Source organism: Natrix helvetica, assembly GCF_964273705.1.
Source record: "Natrix helvetica genome assembly, chromosome: 3".
NCBI classification, from domain to species: domain Eukaryota; kingdom Metazoa; phylum Chordata; class Lepidosauria; order Squamata; family Natricidae; genus Natrix; species Natrix helvetica.
Window position 1 is genome coordinate 97,104,658 of NC_138549.1, and position 23,948 is coordinate 97,128,605.

The 23,948-nt window shown below is 35.4% G+C and overlaps 2 protein-coding genes across 5 annotated transcripts in view; both read right to left on the bottom strand.

The window, feature by feature from the left end:
* NEXN (nexilin F-actin binding protein) overlaps positions 1-434 on the bottom strand; it is a 35,162-nt gene extending 34,728 nt beyond the window's left edge. Inside the window, exon 1 of one of the 2 annotated variants that reach the window (XM_081947418.1) lies at positions 308-434. The gene's annotated coding sequence lies outside the window, so the exon portion shown is untranslated. The remainder of the gene's footprint in view (positions 1-307) is intronic. The other variant, XM_081947422.1, reaches the window with a different exon arrangement.
* Positions 435-799: 365 nt separating this feature from the next.
* MIGA1 (mitoguardin 1) overlaps positions 800-23,948 on the bottom strand; it is a 42,310-nt gene continuing 19,161 nt past the window's right edge. For 2 of the 3 annotated variants that reach the window (XM_081947425.1, XM_081947424.1), the window contains exons 9-17: positions 17,131-17,231; positions 15,054-15,172; positions 14,837-14,909; positions 14,144-14,230; positions 11,777-11,875; positions 11,376-11,510; positions 5,313-5,366; positions 3,786-3,902; positions 800-3,659 (exon numbers count right to left, since the gene is read on the bottom strand). In XM_081947425.1, coding sequence (XP_081803551.1) covers positions 3,471-3,659; positions 3,786-3,902; positions 5,313-5,366; positions 11,376-11,510; positions 11,777-11,875; positions 14,144-14,230; positions 14,837-14,909; positions 15,054-15,172; positions 17,131-17,231 — 974 coding nt within the window. In that variant the 3' untranslated portion in view covers positions 800-3,470. Of the gene's footprint in view, positions 3,660-3,785; positions 3,903-3,949; positions 4,052-5,312; positions 5,367-11,375; positions 11,511-11,776; positions 11,876-14,143; positions 14,231-14,836; positions 14,910-15,053; positions 15,173-17,130; positions 17,232-23,948 lie in introns of those variants that run through there. The other variant, XM_081947426.1, reaches the window with a different exon arrangement.

The window sequence follows — 23,948 nt, forward strand, 5'->3', positions numbered from 1 at the left end:
AAGTATGTCCTTAACCTCGACCTCAACCTTGGAATGTCAAGCTACTAAATAGCCATTTCCCAACTTCTTCTCTTCCAAATATTTGGGGTACAGTTTCCATTAAACCTAATAAATGAAGAACAGGCGTTTGTAGAGGGCACATAGATTTCTAAAATATCTGATACCAATTAAGTAACTCATATCAGCCCCTCTTACACAAATACACAATAAGAGTCACAAAGTCACCCCTGTTATTTTTCTTATTACAATTTTGTTGAAACAGATGCAGCTAGATCTAAACACTTTGGGGGGGGGGGGGATTACTTACTGTTAGTTTTAAGAGAGTATGTATTTTCCTTCCACGTATACAGATATTCCAGATGGACGGGATAACAATTCTTTAGGACAGTGATAAATCTCTGGCAAGCTTCACTTTTGTGAAGTGAAACTGTTGGGAGGGTGAATGCTGGTGGCTTTTTTTATAGCCCTAACTTGCACAGAGCAAGTGACTAATAATAGAAACTTACCAGATAATTATGATAGCATGAAGTCCAGCCAGCATCAGATTGATGAAACCATCCCAATGTATGTAGTAGTCAAATTAGCTTATTGTCATATCAGCAATTGCAATGATCTTGTAAGATAAATACATGAGTATATCAGAGTGTAACTAACGTTTAAGTCAGTTTGTTGAGTATGGAGTGGGAAGATTTTTATTACTTTTTCTTGTGTCTGACTAGAGAATAAGATGAGATTAGTCTGTTCGCCACCTGGTTTCCATTTTTTTCTCATATAAAATGAACAATAGGCCAAACCCAGCATAAAGTTTATTTACTAATAGCAATGTTTATTCATTCAAGAATTTACATAACCTGTTTTCCTGAGGTCTGATATCAAACCAACACATTATACTTCTAATGCTGATATTTGTTTTGGAATAATTAACCCTGTAGTTAATTCCAGCCACACACATTGGAATATACTCCATTTCCTCTTCCAGCTTTCTCCCCACAACACCCCTGTGAGGTAGGTTGGGCTACAAAATAGTGATTAATCCCAAGACAGTCAGTGAACTTCCAAATGTGAATGAGAATTTGATTCACGGTTTATTTAATCTAATCTCATGCCAGTGTGTTTAGCCCTAAATGCATGAACCAGTACCGGGAGTCCTCATTTAGCAACTGCCTCATTTAGCTCCCATATGCAGTTAATGACAGTATTGGGAAAAATCACTCTGCAATCGATCCTCACATTGATGACCTCTGCGGATCTGTAAAGGGAAGCAACACTGAAGTCAACTTGTAAGCACAGTTGTGGTTTCACTTACTGACCAAATTGCAAGTCCTGACTGGTTGCTAAGTGAGGACTACCTGTAATAAAAATAATCATCATCCCAGGATTCAGTGAAAGTTACTAACTTGTACTGTTACATCTATTCCTCCCTTATTATTGAGGTACTATGACCAGAAAAAGAATGGTGCATCCTTCAATGTGATGTTGACCATGAAATCATGGTACACAAAATGCATATATAAACAATGCCATAAATATATGCTATCATTCAACAACAACCTCAGCTTCCCCTTCCTGCTTCATGGAATTTGACCCATTTTCCTTTTCAATGGCCTTAACTTCCATAGATCCCTCTCTCTGGTTTGCTTTTAAGCCAGGATCTCTTTTTTAATTGTTTTTCTGCCTCCATTAGCTGCCCAAATTTTCACTTAAGTCTTTTCAGATACCACTAATCAAACATTAGGAGTCTGTCAATTATCTATTTATTTGCTCAAGTTATATGTCATTTTTATGGGACTCTAGGCAGCTTACAATAAATGCATGTTACATTTTTGCAAAAGGAATGGTTTTCTAATTGCTGCAGTTGGAAAAAGAGATTGACTTATCTTGATTTGCTTTTGCATAGACAGAAAAAGAATATTGAACATATTAATATGTACAGTATTACATAATATAAAGACTCAAGTGACATTTTCCTGTATCATATATTCACAATTTTTTGACAGCTATATTAGGACTTTTATGTGCTGACTGGGTAGCATTAAATGTTTATTCATGCAAGGGAATATCACTATCCGAGTTTATCTAATAAAAATATATAAAACAATAAATATGCAGAACACACTCAACTAATAGGGTATCTCAATGCTTGATAAATCAGATGTTTAATTTTGTGGCAGAGAATAGGCAGAGACTAGAATTGCAAGGCAGAACTGGGCAAGGGATTTCTTGAAAATTCAATCCAACAAACTTCTACAATATAAAGGCTAAACCCTTACACTATGCATGTATGAAGCTAGGACAAAACAGACTATAGTTAGTCTTAAATTTCCTGGCTGAAAGCTGGGATTAGTGCTATTTCAGAGAGCAATCACATCACCCCTTTAGGGTCATTTATCCTTCTAAATCTAAATAAAAATGTGGAATGATTGAGGATTCGTGTATTCTGTGAATCTGGCCATTGTGCTTAATAAACCATGTCTTACAGCTTCATATACTCAATTATGGATAATACAATAAACCATGATCAAACAAAACATCTGTGCAAGATACACAAACTAGACCCTTTAAGATATTAATCTGCCATCCCTGTTGTTTTAAAAAGAGACAAACACATATTTAAAATTGTAATGGAACATGTATTTACCCTTGCAACACTTTATTCTTTTTAATATACATCTTTTCCCTTAAAAATATACTTTAAATAATGGATTCAATTAGACAAGAACTTATTTATAGTATGTATAAAATTTTAAAAGCTCTGCAGAGAATTATCTATATATTTAGCAATCTATACTAAATAAATAAATATGGTATAGAGTATTAATTACTCGAAACAACTGCCAAGGGTTCACCAGATTCTGATTTTATGCAATACAAGCAACATAAAACATCATAATTTACATAAAAATTTATGATTAACTCTTAAATTTTACAACAGTGCTCACAGAATATTGTCCCAAGGCCAAATGCATTGATACAGTTGCTACACTATAAATTATAGCTTATATAGACACAAAAACTATATCATTTGTCACCATACATGATTTTTATTGCACATTAATTAAGACAAAAAAGGTGCAAATCTTGGCAAACACATCACCAGGTAGAGCTTTTTAAAGTTTGCACTACCTAATTTATACATTGTAAACCTGGGAGAAACCTATTTACTATAACATGTATTTTTGTATCACTTTCATCAGAGAGATCTGTATTTATGTATTTATCCCCCACAAATAATATTTATGTAATAGTTTAAAAATATATGTTACGTATAAATCCAAGGACAATTGACATATCATTTAAAATGATATGTACAGCAATAATTTAAGCAATGACATGTATATTTTTAAACCTCCCTGAGGCCATATTCAACAATATCGTAGATTTTGGGGTACTTGCTCTGAAAGAAACAATATTACATTTCCTTGTTGGAGAAAAAGGCAAAATATGCTCATATGAAGAATAAAAACAGAAATTTATTGTACTTTTGCCTCTAAAAGGTCACTGGCTGTTGGGTGTTGACATCCATTTACTCCAAAGTAAACCAATAAAAGATTAGTGTGCCGGATTAGCAATTGCAGAAGATCTTCAGCTAAATTATCCACTGACGAGTATCGCACTTTTTCAAAGTCAAAAATATCTTTCAGGAAATAAAGAATCTGATTCTAGCAAAAATAAATGGAAAAAAATAAAATAAAAAGATTCTAGTTAATGAAAGATGTCTAATAAAGCAAGTTCATCTCTATTTTCATTGTTATTCAGTAAACTCTTGATAAAATAAAGCCACATACCTTGAAGTAGCTGCAAAATTCATTCAGGGAATTTCTAGGACCTAAAAATCCCCATGCCAGAACAGGGCTAATATGTTCACAAACAGCATAGAAATGTGCAAAGAAACCATCAGGAACCTAAAGATGTAATTGGTACAGAAAAGGCAAATCATACCTGTTACATATTGTAATTAGCTTTTGAAGCCAAGAGCTGAAGTCTTCAGTCAGGTCCACTGTTTAAGTGGGAGAATTGGTTTAAAGTGATTGGTTGCTGGGTGACAGTCTGCCTATAAAAGGAGAGCTGTCAGCCAGACTGTTTTGCTGGTGTTACTATTGATTTGTAATAAAGAACTTTAGTTGAAGATCACTGTGTCATTTCATTCAATCCAAAATCTAACAATACCCTAGCACCTTGATGGCGAACCTATGCCACAGGTGGCATGCGGAGCCATTTGTTAGGGCATGCCAGGTGTTGCTCTGTCAGCTCCAACATGCATGAGTGTGCTGGCCAGCTGACTTCAGCCTTCTTTTTTTGGCCGTTTTTCTCCCTCCGGAGGCTTCCCTGAAGCCTCCAGAGGGCAAAAAACCACCCGACACACAAACGGATTGAACGGACTTCTGGTTTGCACGTTGGACTGTTTTTCACGCTTCACCTGAAGCCTCCGGAGGGCAAAAAACGGCTGTATGGGCAACCTGGAAGTTCGGGAAAGGTGACTTCCGGTTTGTCTGTAGGGCCGTTTTTCGCCCTCCGGAGCCTTCAGGAAGCTTCCCTGAAGCCTCCAGGGGGAGAAAAACAGCCCTACGGGCAACCCAGAAGTCACCTTTCCGGAGGCTTCAGAGGGGGTGGGGATGCTGTTTTCACCCTCCCCAGGCTCTTAGAAAGCCTCTAGAGCTTGTGGAGGGCAAAAAAAGTGTGCCAAAAGCGGGGGGGGGGGGAGCGCTGGTCTCTGACGCATGCTTGCTGGGGTCATGCACAAAGCATTATGGGTGTGGCACGCCCACGCACAACCCTCCTGTGCTCCCCCTACTTTTGGCGCACAATCCATAAAAGGTTAGCCATCACTGCCCTAGTATAAACTATAAACTTGAGTATAAACTATTGTGACATTTTTAAACCTACAACTCTTATAAATTTAAAATCATCTCCTGGTGGCCAAACAACATGTCCATGAAGAGAGTATGCCACTTCCTCCTTCTGTGATTAAAAAAACTTTCTGATATAGTCTACAGCCCTGGTAATCTCTTTACCAAACACTAATTATGTTTGATGTTTCTTGGTAGTTTTGGAGAGAGACTATTGAGATTATTATTTTTGTCTATAATTCAACTGTAACTTCAGATTTGAGAAATTATATTAAAAATGGTTCAAGAACATGCACTACTATCTCTTTGTTCATAGTTCTGAAGTCAATACTTTACCAACTTCTATAGCTATACAAAAATAATGCTAAATAATCTACAGATTGTCTTAAATTAGCAATTGGCATTGCAAAACAAATGTATAGCATTGCACAGATGTCTTCTAATGTAAAATGTCAGGCTACTTACTTTCATTTGTTGCTTTTTTTGCTTCAGGACTGACCAACAACTTGAAGCCACAGCCTAAGTAAGATAATTTATTTTTGTTTATTTACTTGCAAGCATGAACCATTGCATATTTAGAAATAACAGCTAAAATATAAAACAATCTAATGTCTTTAAAATATATTGAATTTGCCATAATATAAACTTAAATAATTTTACAAAATGTATATTATTTATTGCTCAAAATATGGGATTTGCATCTCATTTTCCCTGTTCTCTCCATGCAGCTTAGCATTTTTCTAAAAGTTAATGTAAGTTGGTGATTAACTATCTGTATTGTTGTGATAGCAGCAAACATTTATAATCTGATAATAATAGATCCGATATAATCATTTATAGTCATTCTGGTTAGCTAACTGGAATGCATTCATTGACATCTTTCCAATGTGTAACATGGTTCGTTAATAATAATGACTTTCCTGTTGTTATCTTTCTTCATTGTTATCTGAATCTGGGGCTAGTCATTTCAAGTGGGTAGCAATCAAAGTTTGAAATCCAGATTACTTATTGGTTTGAAATGCTAGTTACAATAAGCAGAACTGGGTTTGTGCTTAACTTTATAAAAAAAAAAAACATCAACCACAATTAAGAAGTCGTAAGATTGGGATATTATGGTGTTGTGCATGTTAACCAGCAATCAGCCTGCCTCAATTAACATGCGTGCAGAGATGTTCATTATTTGTTTGAGTACTGCTGGTACACAGGAAAAGATAATCACATGGCTCTTTCACACATCCCTATCAATCGCCATTGGATAGGAAAAAGCCATGGTATTTATGCAATAGAATCACATCAGTTATATTCTACGGGAAAGAATGCATATTGGCACATGAGCAGTACTTAAAAAGGAGAAAATAATGCAATGCACCCTGAGCAGCATTTTTTAAATCTGCAATATTAGATTTGTTTACATTAGTTGTTAATTTTTCCTATCCACACATTTAATTCTACTGCACAGATCTTTTTTAAATTCTTTCCTCGAAACACTTTTTCCCCAAACATAAATTGAACAACACCAATATAGGAAATATTTGTTTGACAAGCTTCCAAATATCTCTTCTTATGGGAAACCAGAAGAATATATATGATAAATATACTCCATCATAGGAGGTTTTTATTTGTTTGGAATGATAGAAGACCTCCAAGGTCCCTTTAAACCATATTATTTTATGTTCTATGCTCTAAATGAATTAATATTGCACATTATTTAATAAAAAATAAGATAAAATAAAAGCAGGAAGAAAACTAAAGGTATTCAATTCAACTATGGAAAAAGTATACCTCTATAATAAGTATTTTAAAGAGCTTTTGTACAATAAAGAACAAAATAAAATAGAACAAACAGAGATAAGGACCCAAGCAGTGATCTCAGGCTTATATTACTATATTTGCAATGCCTCAAATAATTTCTGTTTGGGGATTGTAGGAAAATGAAACTGATATATTCAAAAGAGCTCCCAGACAGGCAGGTTTTTGCAAAGAAATATTATTTTCCTTTGCCATTAGGAGACATTAAGCAAGATAATATCAATGCAATATTACAACTATGCAATAGTTATTTATTATCTCTTCTGGTACCACCATAATTTTTCTTGGGGAAATATCCATTGCTTGCTACCTCCTAATGCAGTATTTTGCAGCATCTAGAGCTAAGCATTTTAAAAAAACAGGAGGCTGGTTAAAAGAAGTATGGTCCAAGTGGCAAAGTGCATCTATTCTAATGCCAGTTTTCCAATTCCACAGAAAGTTTCAGTGTGTCAAACAGGAATAATGGTTTCTGAACTATGTACTGTAAAGAACATGCCCAAATACATCTGTCTTATTATGTATAAAAGATTAGAAACTTTGTTCTTTAATTTATTTTAATTTAATTAAAATGTTGCAGTTTGCACATAATTTGCTTCTTGTTAAACTCATTCTTTTTATCAGCATTAACTGATCAACACTGATAGAATTAATAATATTTATTTAGAGCAATCTTAGCTGTTCTAACTGCAGATACCCAATCATGCTGTGCTTTTTATTTAGAAAAACATTTTTTGGGAAATATCTTTTTAAATGTATGAATTTTAAAATTTGTGAAAAGATTTTATCCATCTTAGTGCTTAAAGAAAGCTGCATATTTATATGACACTATGTTTCAGAACAAGAACTATCTGTAACCATAAAAAATATAACCAAATTCTTTTGTTTTGACTGCTATTCTAAGAAAAAGCATAGCTTGAATAGTTTTTGATAAAGCTAAGCAGTTTTGTCCTAATAAGGACTGGAATCATACAATATACAGATGGCAAATCTAGACTTTTACTTCCCGTAGGATGTAGCAGAATTTTAATGGAATGTACTATAACATTTTAAGTACTAGGAAGTAAAATGAGACTGGCCAAAACCAGTTCAGACATAAACAAAATATATAATAAAAGAAAGTAAAACTATTCAAAACAGAATGAAAGCTTGCAGACTAGAAGATGTATGACTTCCTCTCAGAGAATTCCAAATAGCCCTTGTCTCACTTTTTTTTAACTAGATCTTAGCCAGACTGATCAAATGAAATAGGCAAGGAATAAAATATATGGCATATTTATTGTTCCTCTTCCTGGAATTGGAGCAATATGGTGAAGCTCACAACTCTGTCAACTACAGAGAAATTAGATTCAATACAAATAACACAGAAAGAACTGAAGAGTAGAAGTCAAAGTGAGGAGAAAGAAAAGGTGCATATATATCTCTGAAAAACAAGAAAGACAAAAAGGAAATAATGAGTAAATTGGATTATGTACTGATCCAGCACCCTGAATGCTGGATTGGCACAGAAAGGAATGAATGGATAACAATGGCAGGTCAGACTTGCTTCCAAGACAGATGAAGAGGAATCTGAGAGGCAAAGAATAATACTCCAGATTAAGAAATGGAAACAAAATTCACAGATAGAGAAATTCAAATTCTAACCCAATCTAATAATATGGCATATTTTTTGAAATTAATCTCCATTTTGTTAGTACATTACAGACTTTGGACCTCTGATATTAGAGCTCAGGTATATGTATGAAGATGCTGCGAAGGATTTAAAAACAGAATTTAGAATTGGATCCAGAAATGGCCAAATGCCAATGATGATTCACTGTGACTGGAACATCAAGTTCCAGTAACTGTTCCTGATGCCACGACTTGTTCATCTGCAGTTTGTGGACAATCTCCAAAGGGGAGCCTCATGTACAATGCATTGTAAGAAATGAAGTAAGACGTATTAAAGGATAGATCACTGAAGCCAAGTAATCTCTATCCATGTGGATTTGTTGCTGGAATACCAACAGTAGGCTTTAACCAGTAGGCTAAAAGGCAGAAAGTTGTACCCCTAATGAAAAAAAAGGGACTACGAAATGCCTTCAATCTATGAATGTGAAATATATCATCCATACGTCAATACAGGTAGTTCTCGACTTATAGCGGTTCATTTAGCAACCATTACAATGGCACTGAAAAAAGTGATTTGTGACCATTATTCACACTTACAACCATTACATTATCTCCATGGTCACATAATCAAAATTAAAATGCTTCTCAGCTGTCTCACATTTGTGATGGTTGCAGCATCCCAGGTTCATATGATCACCTTTTGTGAAGTTCTGAAAAGCAAATGGGGGAACCAGATTCACTTAACCATGTTACTAACTTAACAGTTGCTGTGATTCACTTAACAACTGTGGCAAGAACAGTCGTAAAATGAGGAAAAATTCACTTAACAAATGTCTTGCTTAGCAACAGAAATTTTGGGCTCAATTGTGGTCGTAAATTGAGGACCGCCTGTAATACTAATGTGAAAATCGCCCAGTAATTTCAACTAATTACTTTTGGGAAAATAATAAATAGCATAGAGGATAAGAAAGAATTCTAAGGAACTACAAAATATTCAAGCTCTTTGCCAAGAAAAGAAATGCTAACCAACGGTCTATAATTATTACAGTATGACCATCTACATCTGATGATGGCTCTGCTAAAAAAATGACACTACTATATTCCTTAATAGAATTGCAATACTCTGTCTCTTAAAGAGGAGTCTGTGATCTCACAGACTCACTAATCGTACTTTGCCTAGCTATAATAAGGCAAAGTGCAGAGCAACAAAATACCAGACAAATTGTCCTTATTTTTGATCCCTTAAAACTGCAACATACAGCAATGTACTGTTTGTATTGTGGAATCTAAGCTGTAGGGCCTGTAAACAATTATGTTATCAAATATGTCTTGCAAACATGTCACAATATGCTACAAAAATTCTAGTAGCTCTTCTCTTTGAGCTAAAACCCTAAACAGCAACAATGTTAAGAGAAGTGAAGAGGCTGAAGAATAAAAATTATTTTTCATTTCATCACTCCTACTGAATAAGTTCAATAGTGAGCTTAATGAAATCCAAAAGGAATTTTCTTTCAATATATTCTGTTTCCTTCTTGAGCTACATATCAAAAGTTGAAACTATTGTACTCTTAAATCTCAAATGAACAGTTGTGATAAAACAATAATGTCAACTGTGACATATTCATTATGCTTGTATTTTATTCCAATTTCATTTTAAATTGTATTTCATCCAATTCCATTTTAAATTCTTTTTATCAGATTTTAGTAATAATTTGTGTCTGGAATTCTGCACTTTGATATGGCCCAAGAGCTAACTAACTACCCTGGTTCCCAGAAAATAAGACCTCCCTGGATAATAAGGCTTTCGAGCACATGCGCTAAAATAAGCCCTCTCCCAAAAATAAGCCCTTCCTGAAAATATTGCAACACAACAGCAGCCATGAGGTGACCACGCTTGCCACCTCCTACACCTCAAAAATAATAAGACCTCCCCGAAAATAAGGCCAAGTGCTTTTTTGGGGAGGGGGTGTCAAAAGAAAATAAGACCCTGTCTTATTTTCAGGGAAACATGGTAACATCATGCTGTCTTCCGGTCCAATTGAGAAAGTAAAATTTAAAGAGTGATTTATTCTTAATGTCACCTTGATATATATATATACGTACGTATATATATGTAGAGAGAGACGGCCATGGCTGCCATGAAGGTAGTAACATGCCAGCCTTATAAGTTAGACCAGATAAAGAACAGGACCAGATGAGCTAATTCTTCTTTATTTAAATACCCTGTCCACATTCCTGGTGCAGGTTCAGTTGTCTTTTAACTGACTATTCCCTTGGCTGTGTTTCTTTGCTCTGTCTCCCAAGGCCATTCTCAAATACCACTACATAGCATCCATCACTGATCTATACCTAATGAAAATATTGCTACCAGCATCAAATTTAAGATCCTCTCCATCAACCACAGGTAATTGGGTGGGTGCTTAACCTGCCTAACTCTATCCCTAATCCAACCCTTTATCCTGATCTGATGTTGACTAGAATATAGGGAAAGGCTGATTATACACAGTTCTGGTGTTGGTTTTACATACATCCTAACACATGTAAATCACGAACAGGGGACATATTAACTGACCTGGAGCATAACAAAAAGTAGAAGAGAAACAGTTTTTTAGAGCATTATGTAAGATATCTAATGGCATTCTTCACATGTAGCATATCAAATTATTGAATGTTATACTCCTTCATACTTGGATGTTACTATGAAATATGGCCTAAAAGTTATGGGGGAAAAAATCAGAGACTTAAATCAACTAAGAAAACATAACCATAGCAATTTTGAAAACATTACATAAAAAGGGAAAGCACTATAATAAGCTTTCATTTAAAGTATGACTCATCTTACTTGGAACCAATACACCCCAACCCTTTTTCTCAGGGGATCCAAGAGAATCATATCTCGCTTTCTTTCTCAATGGAGTACCATCATCCTATTCACTCTGCTTAAAGTGCTTTATAAACTCTACCGAGACTGCCTCTTATCCATACTTTAAAAAGTTGAAAAATACTTCTCTCCACAAACTGGGTTCCAGCCTGATGTCAATATCTGTGGTTGATATCTCCTACCAGTTAACGCTACTATTGAAGCACGGAATGAAACAAATATGGACTTACAGTTTCTTTGAAGGAGGAGTTCAACCAGTGGTTATTAACTATATTCTGTATAGACATGGGTGGGTTCTCTAAGTCTTCAAAAGAATCCATTAATATGAAGTCCAAAACAACATCATAAAAGTTTAAATGTTTCACCTATATGAGGATCAAATTTTTAAAAAGATACTGAGCACATGTATAGAAGAGAAAAATCATTAACAACTCATGCTATAAATTACAATAAAAATCCTAGCGATATTTTAAACAAATTGTTTATTCAAACTTGGCAAATGTAAAATAATAAACTAGATAAAAATAACAGAGTTCTTAAAATATAAACAAAATAAACTCCAGTAGGGAAATTATAGCTATGTAGGGCCAAAAAAGAAAAAAAAAGTTTAAAAACTTAATTGAAAGCATACCCCATAAGCAGCCAACTCCATTTTAGTATGAATCCATTGATCTGCTTGTTCTAAAAAAGAGATCATTTCATCAAATACTTCCTCAAATTTCTTTGGGTTCTGTAAAGAAAAACAGAAAACTCTGAAGAAATAACTTGCACATTTTAGGGATTCTTTCATCCTTGCCTTAAAATTGACATCACTGTTTATTGGATGGATGACAACCGACTCAAGCTCAACCCTTCCAAGACGGAGTGGCTGTGGGTTACGGCCCCCCGGTTCAACCAGTTAATTCCATCTCTGGCCATTGGGGGCATTCAACTCACCCCCGTGGAGCGGGCGCGCAATTTGGGCGTCCTCCTGGATGCCAGGCTGTCCATGGATGACCATGTGACAGCCGTGGCCAGGGGGGCGTTCCACCAGGTTCGCCTGGTGCACCAATTGCGCCCCCTATTGGACCGGGACGCCCTACGCACAGTCACCCATGCGCTGGTGACGTCTCGCCTGGACTACTGCAACGCTCTCTACATGGGGCTTCCCTTGAAATGCACTCGGAGACTGCAGTTGGTCCAGAATGCGGCCGCGCGGGTGATTATGGGGAGTACTAGGTACTCCCATGTGACACCTCTCCTGCGCGAGCTGCACTGGCTTCCTGTGGTCTATCGGGTGCGTTTCAAGGTCTTGATTACGATCTTTAAAGCGCTCCATGGCTCAGGACCTAGTTACCTGCGGGATCGTATTCTGCCCCATACATCCCTGCGACCCATCCGCTCGCACAGAGAGGGACTTCTTCAGGTGTTGTCCACCAGACAGTGCTGAGGGGCGGCGCCTAGGAGCAGAGCCTTCTCTGTGGCGGGCCCAGCCCTGTGGAATGACCTCCCTCCAGATATTAGGACGACCACTGACCTCCGCTCCTTCCGTATAAAGCTCAAGACCCACCTATTCCAAATAGCTGGCCTGGCTCAACCATAACTGCATAACGCTCCTGACAGGTTTTTTAATTTGGTAATTTTATTTAATGGGATTTTAAATTGTGTTTTTTAATTGTCTTCACTTATTAGTCTACCTCCTCCATGCACATGTAGATGTCTTTTTTTTTTTTTATGTATGTATGTTGTCTCTATCTGTATTTTATTTGTTTTGATTGTACGCCGCCCCGAGTCCTTCGGGAGAGGGTTGCGGCTAATCAAATAAAATTATTATTATTATTATTATTATTATTATTATTATTATTATTATTATTATTATTATTATTATTATTATTATTATTATTATTATTATTATTATTATTTATAAATCAAAGGATAATCTAGAAATAAAAAAGTATCTCCACTATAAAATAAAGGTAAAAGTTCCCCTCGCACATATGTGCTAAACCCCTTGCATCCTGGACATAAATTGGTTCAACTCCTACCCTCAAAACGATGCTATAGAGCACTGCACACCAAGAGAACTAGACACAAGAACAGTTTTTCCCCGAACGTCATCATTCTGTTAAACAAATAATTCCCTCACCACTGTCAAACTATTCACTAATACTGCATTACTATTACTATTAGTCTTCTCATTGTTCCTATCACCCATCTCCTCCTACTTATGATGGTATGACTGTAACTTTGTTGCTTGTATCCTTACGATTTATATTGATATTGATTGTTTCCTGATTGCTTATTTGCACCCTATGACTATCATTAAGTGCTGTACCTTATGATTCTTGATGGATGTGTCTTGTCTTTTTATGTACATGGAGAGCATATGCACCAAAAACAAATTATTTATGTGTCCAATCACACTTGGCCAATAAAGAATTCTATCCTATCTATCCTATTCTAGTCGTTCCCAACTCTAGGGGGCAGTGCTCATCTCAGTTTCAAAGCGGAAGAGCCAGTGCTGTCCAAAGACGTCTCCATGGTCATTGTGGCCGGCATGACTAAACACCGAAGGAGCACGGAACGCTGTTACCTTCCCACCAAAGAGGTCCCTATTTTTCTACTTTCATTTTTACATGCTTTGGACAAGTAAGGGGAGCTCACTCTGTTACGCGGCACTAGGGATTCAAACTGCCGAACTGGTGACCTAAGAACTCAGTGTCTTAGCCACTGAGCCACCGGGTATAAGGCATACTATATTAAGGCATACTATATTGTGATATCTGAGTTTGCATACATGTTTTATAAAATGACGCATAAAACAATACATTTGGGAAATATAAAACGTATAGCTATAAACTCTTATGAACAATCAGTGCCATATGTAGACCAAATTTATAATTTTAAAAGGAGAATACTACTTCTCCAAAATAGGAATAGTTGTTTCTTAACTCATGTAATAAGGGCGTTAAATGGTCAAGCCTGTTACAATACACTTATTAAAACAAAAAAGGTTTACCTTTCTTGCTCTCAAAATTAAAGCACATAAAATCCTTCTGCCACTTTCAGCAAGAAATATTCGATTTGCAGAGTCTGAAAGAATGACCTGTTTTTTTTAAAAAAGAAACCATTAATGAGCGAAACATGTTAGAACTCAAAATTGAAACCAAATGCACAAATCCATCTACGTTTTGGGCCCTATTACTCAAAGATAAATTTCACTAAATATCTTCTTCTTGAGGAGAGTTGCTTTATCAAGAAGGGGAATGGAATCTATGGCTGTGTTCACACAATGCCCTAAGCCCGTGATGGTGAACCTATGGCATGTATTCCACAGATGGCATGCAGAACCTCTTTGTGGGCATGCGAGCTGTCGCCCCAGCTCAGTTCCGCCGCGCATGCCTCCCAATGGCCAGCTGGTTTTCAGCTCTCTGCCAAGCATGCGTAGGGGTGGGGAGCATGCAGGGGATGCACGCGCACGCATGGGAAGGGGGGCACACATTGAATAAACTTTGGATAAACTTCATAAACTTTAAATAGTTGCTAAGCAACCAGTTATAAAACAAGGACTACCTGAACTTGTAAAAACTACATAATACTGATTATGTAACTTGTTTGGTCCTGATTACAAATCTCCTCTATGTAATAATTTAATACAGATATGCCAAAAGTAGCAGAAAGATGAGTTAAAATGTGTCTCATGGAGTTCTACCTGAAAAGCTTGCCGTATACAGTGGAGCTTAGCAAGGAAATCACTGTCTCCCAAACATTCCAACATTTCAGTCCTATGCACAAAATAAAGAATATTTCAAACATAATCACAGACTGGCCCTTTGATTTAGACATATTTCAAAACAATCAGTGTAAGTTCTGACGACGTTTTAGAAATTTTGCCATAAAGATTTTTAGAAATGTAAAGACATTTTCACCTTAAGACACGTGAATAAATCTTTCCTTCTTCTGCCATACGCAAAGCTTCTTCATATAATGGGCAGTGGCAAAGTGAATCCAGGTGGTAATAGTTTCGGCTCTCTTTGTGTTCTGTAAGCTAAAATAAAATAGTTTTATTACCAAGTTACTTTCAGAGTCATAACACCTTTGTAGTCTTTTGAAAGGCACCTGCTTTTTAATATCACTTTACATTGCAGATTATGACAATTAAATATGTAAAAGAAAAGCTAGAGTAACACATGGATCAGACATAGACATGCTACTTTGTAAAAACACCAGAGTGAAGAGAAATTAAGAATAGGGAAATAAACATCCACAGCATATTAAGGCAGAAAATTACATTCTTGGATAGCCAAAATAGCTTTGTTCGCCCCCCAAAATAGGGATATCTAGCCGCGATAAATGCAGAAAAGAATTAGATATTAATTTATACACATATATATCTCAAAACTACAAAGTAATATAAGTGACTTAAGTAGTCTGTAAGAAAGGATGAGGCAAAGAAACAGGAAAGTAAAAAATTATTATTTTGTATCATTAATTGAATAACTGGAGGAAGGGTTCTTTTGCTATAAAGTAAAGTATCAAAGCCTTTTATTGAATGAATTCCCAAAGCAAATTCTAGGAAAAGAATGGAATGCAATAAAACATAATAAAATCTAGCAATAAAAGTCCAAACCATAAAACATTACAACCATTATTAAACTTTGCAATTTGGTGGTCAAAAATAGCTAGATGAATAATTGCTTTATTAGAAGCCCTTCATAATGGCAAATTTCCCATTCCACATTGAAAGCACTCCAAAGTGAATGTCTTCTGCCACATCATTATTATATGCACATTATCAAACTATACTAACAACATTTGAAGGACATAATAAATAGATGGTCCTACAGAAGAGAACAGTTTCCCAAATAATCTGGTTCAGGACTACACAGATTTATAAATGAAGAATAACTTCCTGGACCAGGGTTTAGTAGCTAATTGCCATCCAATGCAGAGCTTTCATATAATATTGTATCTGTTCAATATGAAGACCTACTTACCTAGGTTAGATGGCATTATTCTCCAGTAGCTAGTAGTTTACAAGTCACTTTTAAGAGCAGAATATTAATTTTTTGACATTAAAAGTACAATAATATGTATTTGACTAACTTCTACAAACAGAATTTTAACAAATGTTTATAGAACAATTTATAATTGGTCTAAGATGAGCAATTAATACTGTAATTAACACTGTCCTTTAAAGTCACCTTTCTCAATAATCTATTGTTGAAATTGTTGTTAAATTGAAAAATAAATGACAAAATGAAATCTAATTTACAGCTGTTCCAGATTAAATATGTCTTTCAATAAATATTACAAATAAATAAATGAAATAAATATTACAATTCCAAAAGCATGACCATCGGAGAACTTCAAAACCATCATTTTTCTTGCAATGTTTTTATTGAAAAAAATGACCACTAGAATTCATTAGGCATCTTTGTCATGAATTTATGGAAATTTTCATATCCTGCCACTCTAGCCACAGACATATGTTTTTCTACATGGAAAGCATGTGACGAAGCATTCTAGTCATGCATCTGTGAATATTTCATTGTATGTGTTCTTAACTGTTATGTTTTATGTTATGCATTCATAATTGTTATGAACCAGTTTGAGTATTGCTTATGGCATCAGGGTAGAAGGCATGATGAGACCATGAGTTCTAGTCCCACCTTAGGCACAGAACCAGCTGGATGACCTTGAGCCAGTCACTTTCACAGCCGTCTCAGCCTTAGGAAGGAGGCAATGGCAACCGGATTCTGAAAAGAATCTTGCCAAGGCAACTGCAGGTACTTGCCTGAGACTCAGACACAACTGAATAGAAAAGAAATTGTTATGCCTATTTGTAATGTTTAAATGTCATACAATTACAGTTAATCTTTACATATCTGTGAATTTGTATACATTTGTCAAGACATTTTGTTCTAAGAGATTTAATTAAAGACCACCATTAGAATACCTCAAGTGCATAATAATGAACACAGTAAGATAGCTTATTCAGTATACCTCAGCAGCTGAAACAAATGAATCTGTTGATCCAATGCTTATTGTATCTCGCAGACTGAATTCATCTGTAATATCTTTCATAGTATTATCCATTTGATTACCTTTAAAAAAAAGAGAGAAACGTATGAATTAAATTTTGAATCTTCTTTAAATCCCAACAACTATGACTAATTTTATTTTACTTTTATCTTAACTTATTGTCTGCTTTTTCCAAGATGGCTGCTTTGAATATTGATGGACTGCTGAATTGTATTAAGTGTTACAACAATATAAAATCTTAGGCTTTAGAGGGAAATTTGTTAAAGAAAACTTCAGTAAGACTAAGCTTAAATTTTAATTGATAAATTTACATCAGATAGACACGAATCTCATCAGAGATCTTTTAAATTAACTCCTAAAGTAGAATGTTATATGCAACAGTGTTTGTTCTATTTCATATACTATTTTAGGAACATTCTTCTTTTGTAGTTTTAAAATAAATAAAATATTTTACCAGGTTCTCAGCTGTTTTGACCCAAAGCAAAGTAAAACCACATTATTAAAAAAAGTTATTTTATTTTTACTTAATTTTTACAGTAGTCTTCAAAAAGTAAAATGCTGTTTTCTTATTATGCACTTGGGCAGTAGAAGTTATATACATAGGAACATTTAAATTTTCACCCATGTCTTGAAAACAGAAAAGAAATCTTATTAACACAGACATTCATAATAACACTTTGAGGGATTAAATGTTTGAAACTACAGTATACCAGAGCTCTTTGAAACTTACTGAGTTTCTGTCATATAGCTGTGACTTATAACAATAAGTTATAGAACCACTTTTGTTTTTCTCTTCTCTAAAAAGTCATTAGACTGAAGTCAAATGTTCGCTACTGTAAATTGCAACGATTATCTTTAGTGTTCAACTCAAGGGTGAAATGCTACCGGTTCGCCAAAACCAGTAGTAAAAAAAACCAGTACCCAAACCAGTAGCTCCGACGATCAGCAGTGCGATGATCAGCTGTGCTGCACAATTAATTACTGGTTTACCCAAACTGGTAGCATTTTTTACTACCGTTTCGGGCGAACGGCGCGCATGCACGCATGAAGCCAACCGGTAGCAGACTTCTAGTTCAGCTCTTTAGTCAAAATTTCCGAAATGAAGTCTATGGAAGCATTATGGTACTGCACTTGGTACATAAAACAAAGGGACAAAAATTATGCACAATCTGTCATTTTCTACATAACAAATAAGAGGCTTTAGAAAAATTATGTTTTTCTAACATACAGTACCTTTAAAGAACACTGAAATGGTTTTTAGGAAGAAAACAGAAAAAAACATGTGGATCTCAATTATTTGGCCTATATATACATAGCATAAGTTTATATGGTATCTTGGATATTTTCTGAAAATTATTTTCATGGTATATTACACGTGCGAAGCTGTGAGACTGAAAAAAGTAACTTGTTCAATAAGAAAGAAACAAGTAGAACAAATACTTATTTATTAGAAAACATAACTGGTGCTTAGAAATAAGTTACTAGGCTAACAAACTGAGTCATTTTCAGAAAAATACATATAAACATATATTAAATGCGCTATATTTTTCTCTGACTGAATCCTTCAAAAGAAATCCCTGGGTTGTAACTACACGTATCATAAGCCATGGTGGCGCAGTGGTTAGAGTGCAGTACTGCAGGCTACCTCTGCTACCTGTTGGCTGCCTGCAATTTGGCAGTTCAAATCTCACCAGGCTCAAAGTTGACTCAGCCTTCCATCCTTCCAAGGTGGGTAAAATTAGGACCCAAATTGTTGGGTGCAATATGCTGACTCTGTAAATCGCTTAGAGAGGATTTACAGAGCACTGTAAAGCAGTATATGTTTAAGTGTTATTGCTATCAATGTCATCACAGAAACAGATTTTTCACATATTTTACTCCAGAAATCTCTGAAATCTCATATATTAGTCGTGGAAGACCTGAATAGATCTTCAGGTCTTCTATGACTAATGTATGAGATCTTGGAGGCCTTGGTGATCTCTAACCTTGATTATTTGCTTAGACATTTCATTACTTGACTAGGTAACATTATCAGTGCAAGTGAATGTGGGGTTTGTTCCCTGTTTATTTACAGTGGGTTGCCCAGCCAGTGTTCTCCTTGGTAATTTTAGGTTAGTTTAGGTTAGATTAGAATATTGTTTTCTGCTTGCTTGAGTGTCTCATGTTAATTCCTGCATATCTGGAGAGGATGTGTTCTGGTCTTTTTTGTTTCTTTCTTAGCATTTCAATTTTCTTTTTTGAATGGTATGTAAATGTGGTTTATCTCTATGTGTCTGGGTTGTTACAGTGCATTTATACTCATCTGGATATGAGAACTTGTCAACTAAGATTCGTGTGTGCTATTTTCAAGTCATGTTTATGTCAGAGAATACCTTGCTTTAGTTTCCAGCATCAATGCCAAAAAAGGGGAAGTGTCTTTTTGGACATATCATTTCATAGTTAAGATTTATAGAGAGCTTCAATTTGAGCAATCCCATTTACAAATTCCTAACCATTGTAAGCAAATGCATAAAACTTTGAAAGTTCTACCTGTCAGGCGTGCCTTCCTCAGTAACCAAGAAAGAAACCTCTCAACTCCATTGTTTGTGGAATTAAAAGTACTTTTACTGGTTATGAATAGATAGCAGAGAAGTAAAGCAAGGTCTGAGGCAGAAAAGCACGAAATCATGCATATCAAACATTTGCCCCTCCCCCTCCCTCCAACAACCCCCACCCCATTGCCCAATCTGCAACTCCCTTAGGTAGCATGTGGGTTGCATCTCCAAGAAGCATCATCAGGTTGGTATGCAGGACGGTTGGCCTTGACCAGGTCCAAACATTGGCCATCAGCATGCGCAGAAGATGGTGAGAACCAAACTCCCTTTTTGACTAATCCTCCTGTACTAAATTCCCATCCCAAATACCATGCCCTCCTCCCGTTTCCATGGCAGCCGAAAGCAAGTAAGCGAAGCAGAGGCTGACAATACCCATCATAAAGCCTACTAGTCTCTATTCATAAATAATAAGCCAGATGCATTAATTTCTGGCAGACTTCCCAACTTATTAAACAAGGTAAGTAAAAGTCAACTACATAAAGGAGATTGTAGGATGCACTCTTTCTAGCTAGCATTTTTCAGTTTCATTAATATCAGCAACATTAATGAATGTTACAAATTTCTCAAATTAGTGACTTTCTCCATTTGCTATGAATGTAACATATGGCTGTAGGTCCTACTTGGGGAAATCTTATGACATGAATAAATTATTTGATCATTTAATAAAAAAGCAAGCTAGGAGATGCAGAATATTTCAAAACCACTAAACAGTAATTCCTCTTTACAATAATTTTTTTTTAATTCAAAGACGTAACATCAAGTGTTATTCAGAGAGTACTTGGTTAATTTTTCCTAGACATCCATATGCTTAAATTTATAATGTACAAATGTTTAAGAGACATTTAGATAGAGACACTGGCAAATGAAAGCTCTAGGAATGCACAGCTGCTTGATCCACCCTGCCATCATAGGCAGTCAGTCCCAGATTTCTTACAAAGTCCTGAGTTAGTTACCTCATATGCTATCACCCTATTTATTTCAGAAGACACGGTTCTCAAATGTATCCTCTTGTCTTTAAGTGTCACTGGATTTTCTAAAGCTTATTCTCCTTCCAAAGCAAGCTATAAAGTTGAAAATTGGAAAGTAACCTAAAATCAGATTACTTACATTAGCAGAGAGAAACAACACATGGCTGACTAAATAAATAAATACATAAAGCATTTTAAATATAAAAAGTTTAACATTTAGGAAAAAAGACACGAGGATCTACTCATTTGGGCAATTATTACTAATTATTATTTTTATTTAATTTACATGCTAATTCTCTGATCCTCATGTTAACAATCTAAAATATAAAGAAAGTCACTTTTATGGTGATATAACTGTCTGGAAGAGACAAAAATAATTCTCCTTCTGCTTTTTTCCTTGCAAAACTAAAGAAGTTGATAACTTTCTTAAATCTGTTTCTCATAGAATTCCTCCTTTCTTAAACATTTCCTTCTTTCAATACTAATATTTAATTTTTCTAATATTTACACAGGTCTTCTTTACTTTACCTATTTTTTCAAAGGAGAGATTATAATTAGCCACAGAACTAAAGGAATATTTGATTACGAATGAAGGCAAATAAATGTGACCCAGGATCCTGCAAAATTTCATCAGCTTTTAAATGAAAGATGGAATGGGTGAACAAAATAACAAATTTTGAAATCCTACTGCTTATTATCAGTTCTACTATTTAAAACTGGCCTTTTCTGTCTGTCTAGCCACTGTGTGTCCTGCAAGTTTATTCTAGTGTTAATTCCATTCCTTTTTTTTTAACTTTCTGGATCTGACTATCATATATTTCGGTTTCTAACTTCAAACATTTCAATATATATATTCATCATTTTCAACACTATATAATTATTTGTGGTAAAATCAAAACAATAATTTAAAAGGGGTTATTGAGATACTGTTAAAATGCAACAAACACTGTGTCCAAAGGTAGGAACAGCTCCAGTTAATTTTCATTGTTCAACTGCCCTGTCTAAAACATAGTTTATCAAGTTTACAAAATACAATATTATTTGCAACCTCAAGTTAGGTTTTTCCCCCCTATTATCTTATATCTGTAACATAATTTTTGTGATATGAAAACAGTAGAATAATGGCATGGTGCTTTTTGGCTGCTAAGCTCACGTGCTGTCTGTCTGGAAGAGCTTAAATGTCCAATTCATAGAAGAGGCTTAAAAATCAGTAAGCTCCAAATCCCCAGACTCAAAGACACACTGCTCTCATTCCCAGCTGCCTTGACCTTCTTCCTCTTTGCTAAATTATTTACTGTATAATCCCAGTGCATTAAATCCTCATACATATCTAAGGAACATTTTTGTTATATGCATTCTACTCAAGAGTACCACTGCCCATTTCCAAAAGCACTTCTGGAAAACATGCTTAACAGGACAGTAACCTCTTCCCTGTCAGCCTTTATTACAATTAAAACAGCCAACTTGATCACAAATCCCAGCAGCCAGCCTGTCCTGTAATATGCCATCACTTTGGCCAGTATGCCAGGCTAAGTCTAACTCTTTATCTGGACAGTTTTTGTCAACCACTGCCTGCAACCTCGTGAATTAAAGAGAAGGGCCAAAGCTCAAGGAAGAATGAAGTGATGTAAAATGTTACTCTATTTCTAGAGCAGAAGAAAAAAATGTGATGAGTCTCACTGAAAATATTTCCCATCCAGCATCATGTTCCCAGAACAAAATGACAAATGGCTTCATCAGAAACCTAGAAACATCCATTGTGCTCTCTAGGTACTGCCTTAAAACTTTGAGGAAACAGGTATCCAACATACTCAAAACAAGTATATTCTTTACCAGTTTCAGCTGATCAAAAATTAAAATCCACACAGCATAGCAAATAAAGCTTAGGTTGTTCACACACAGAGATGTCACAATACTGATTTAGAATGCTTTAAAACTTCGGCAAAACAAAATGAAGCAACAAAGGCTTAGCAATAAGTACAGTATTTGACTTCTCTACTCTTATTAATCATGAATGAACTCAGAGACTTTTATTTACATTCCTTACATATGTGGGAGAGCAGAAAAAATAAAAGCCATATACAGTATGAAATTCATAAGCATACTGGGCTTCACTGCTAAAAAGGAAAGAGTTCGTAATTATTCTGAACTCACTAAGCTGCTTAATCTAAGGCCTGTTTAAGAGACAGGAAAGAACATTATATAGTATATATAAATTTCAACATTTTCCTGATATTTGTTCTAAGATACTGTTCAAAGAAGAGCCTGGAAGAGTTCTTTTGGAGGACATGAACTCAAGCAGCACACTGACTAGCTTTTGTTTGGGACATTCGTTTGAATTACAGAAATGTATTCAAAATATCCTTCAGCTTATTTAACAATGGTCTATTATTTTGGCCTGTTGTTTTCCTTCCCGTTTGTCAATTCCTTTCTATTACAACCTTCCTTTAGGTATTGAAACTTCAACCCCTTTATTAATACTGGCATTTATTAATAACAGTATTACCACTTGATATGCTGCAGGCAGGATTAATTTGAATTTGGGTGTTTTGCTAAATAACTCAGAGCAAAGAGCTAGGTTTTTCCCCTTCCCATGTGTCTGCTAATTCCTTTCACAGTCATCGTCCCCACTGGGCAGCTGTCCCCTAAGACCCTCCTAATGTTCCCTTTCAGTCAAATGTTTAAGTTTTCTAGCTTCTGCTATCTGGGGGGCACAAAAGGTGCTACCAGTAAAATGTTAGGCAGTGAAGTTAGGCGATTGGATTCCTTTAGGTATATAATATAATATAATACTGCAAAAGTTCTTAAAACTTCAGGGAGATATTCAGAGATGTATCTGCCTTGAAAGTAGGCCACATTGAACTGTACAGCATAGTCAAATATCAGGAATCAATCGCAGGATATGTTTATGACATTTTGTATTATGTCATAAAATGTTTTTTTAAATTTGCAAAATTATTATTCCACCAGATTCATGGATCCCAGATACTGGACACGTTCTATAGGCTAGCCCATTTGAGGTACCTTAGTTCACTTTTCCCTTGTGATTCATCATTTTGCATAGTTAAAAAATACTGAAACAAGATTCTTAATAGATAAAAAAATAGATAAATTTAAAAGCTGGCAATAACATTACCTTGCATCTGATTCTGCATTTCAAAATATATCTACTGATTTAACACATGACCTCTCAACAGCTCACTCCTGTTCCAAAATT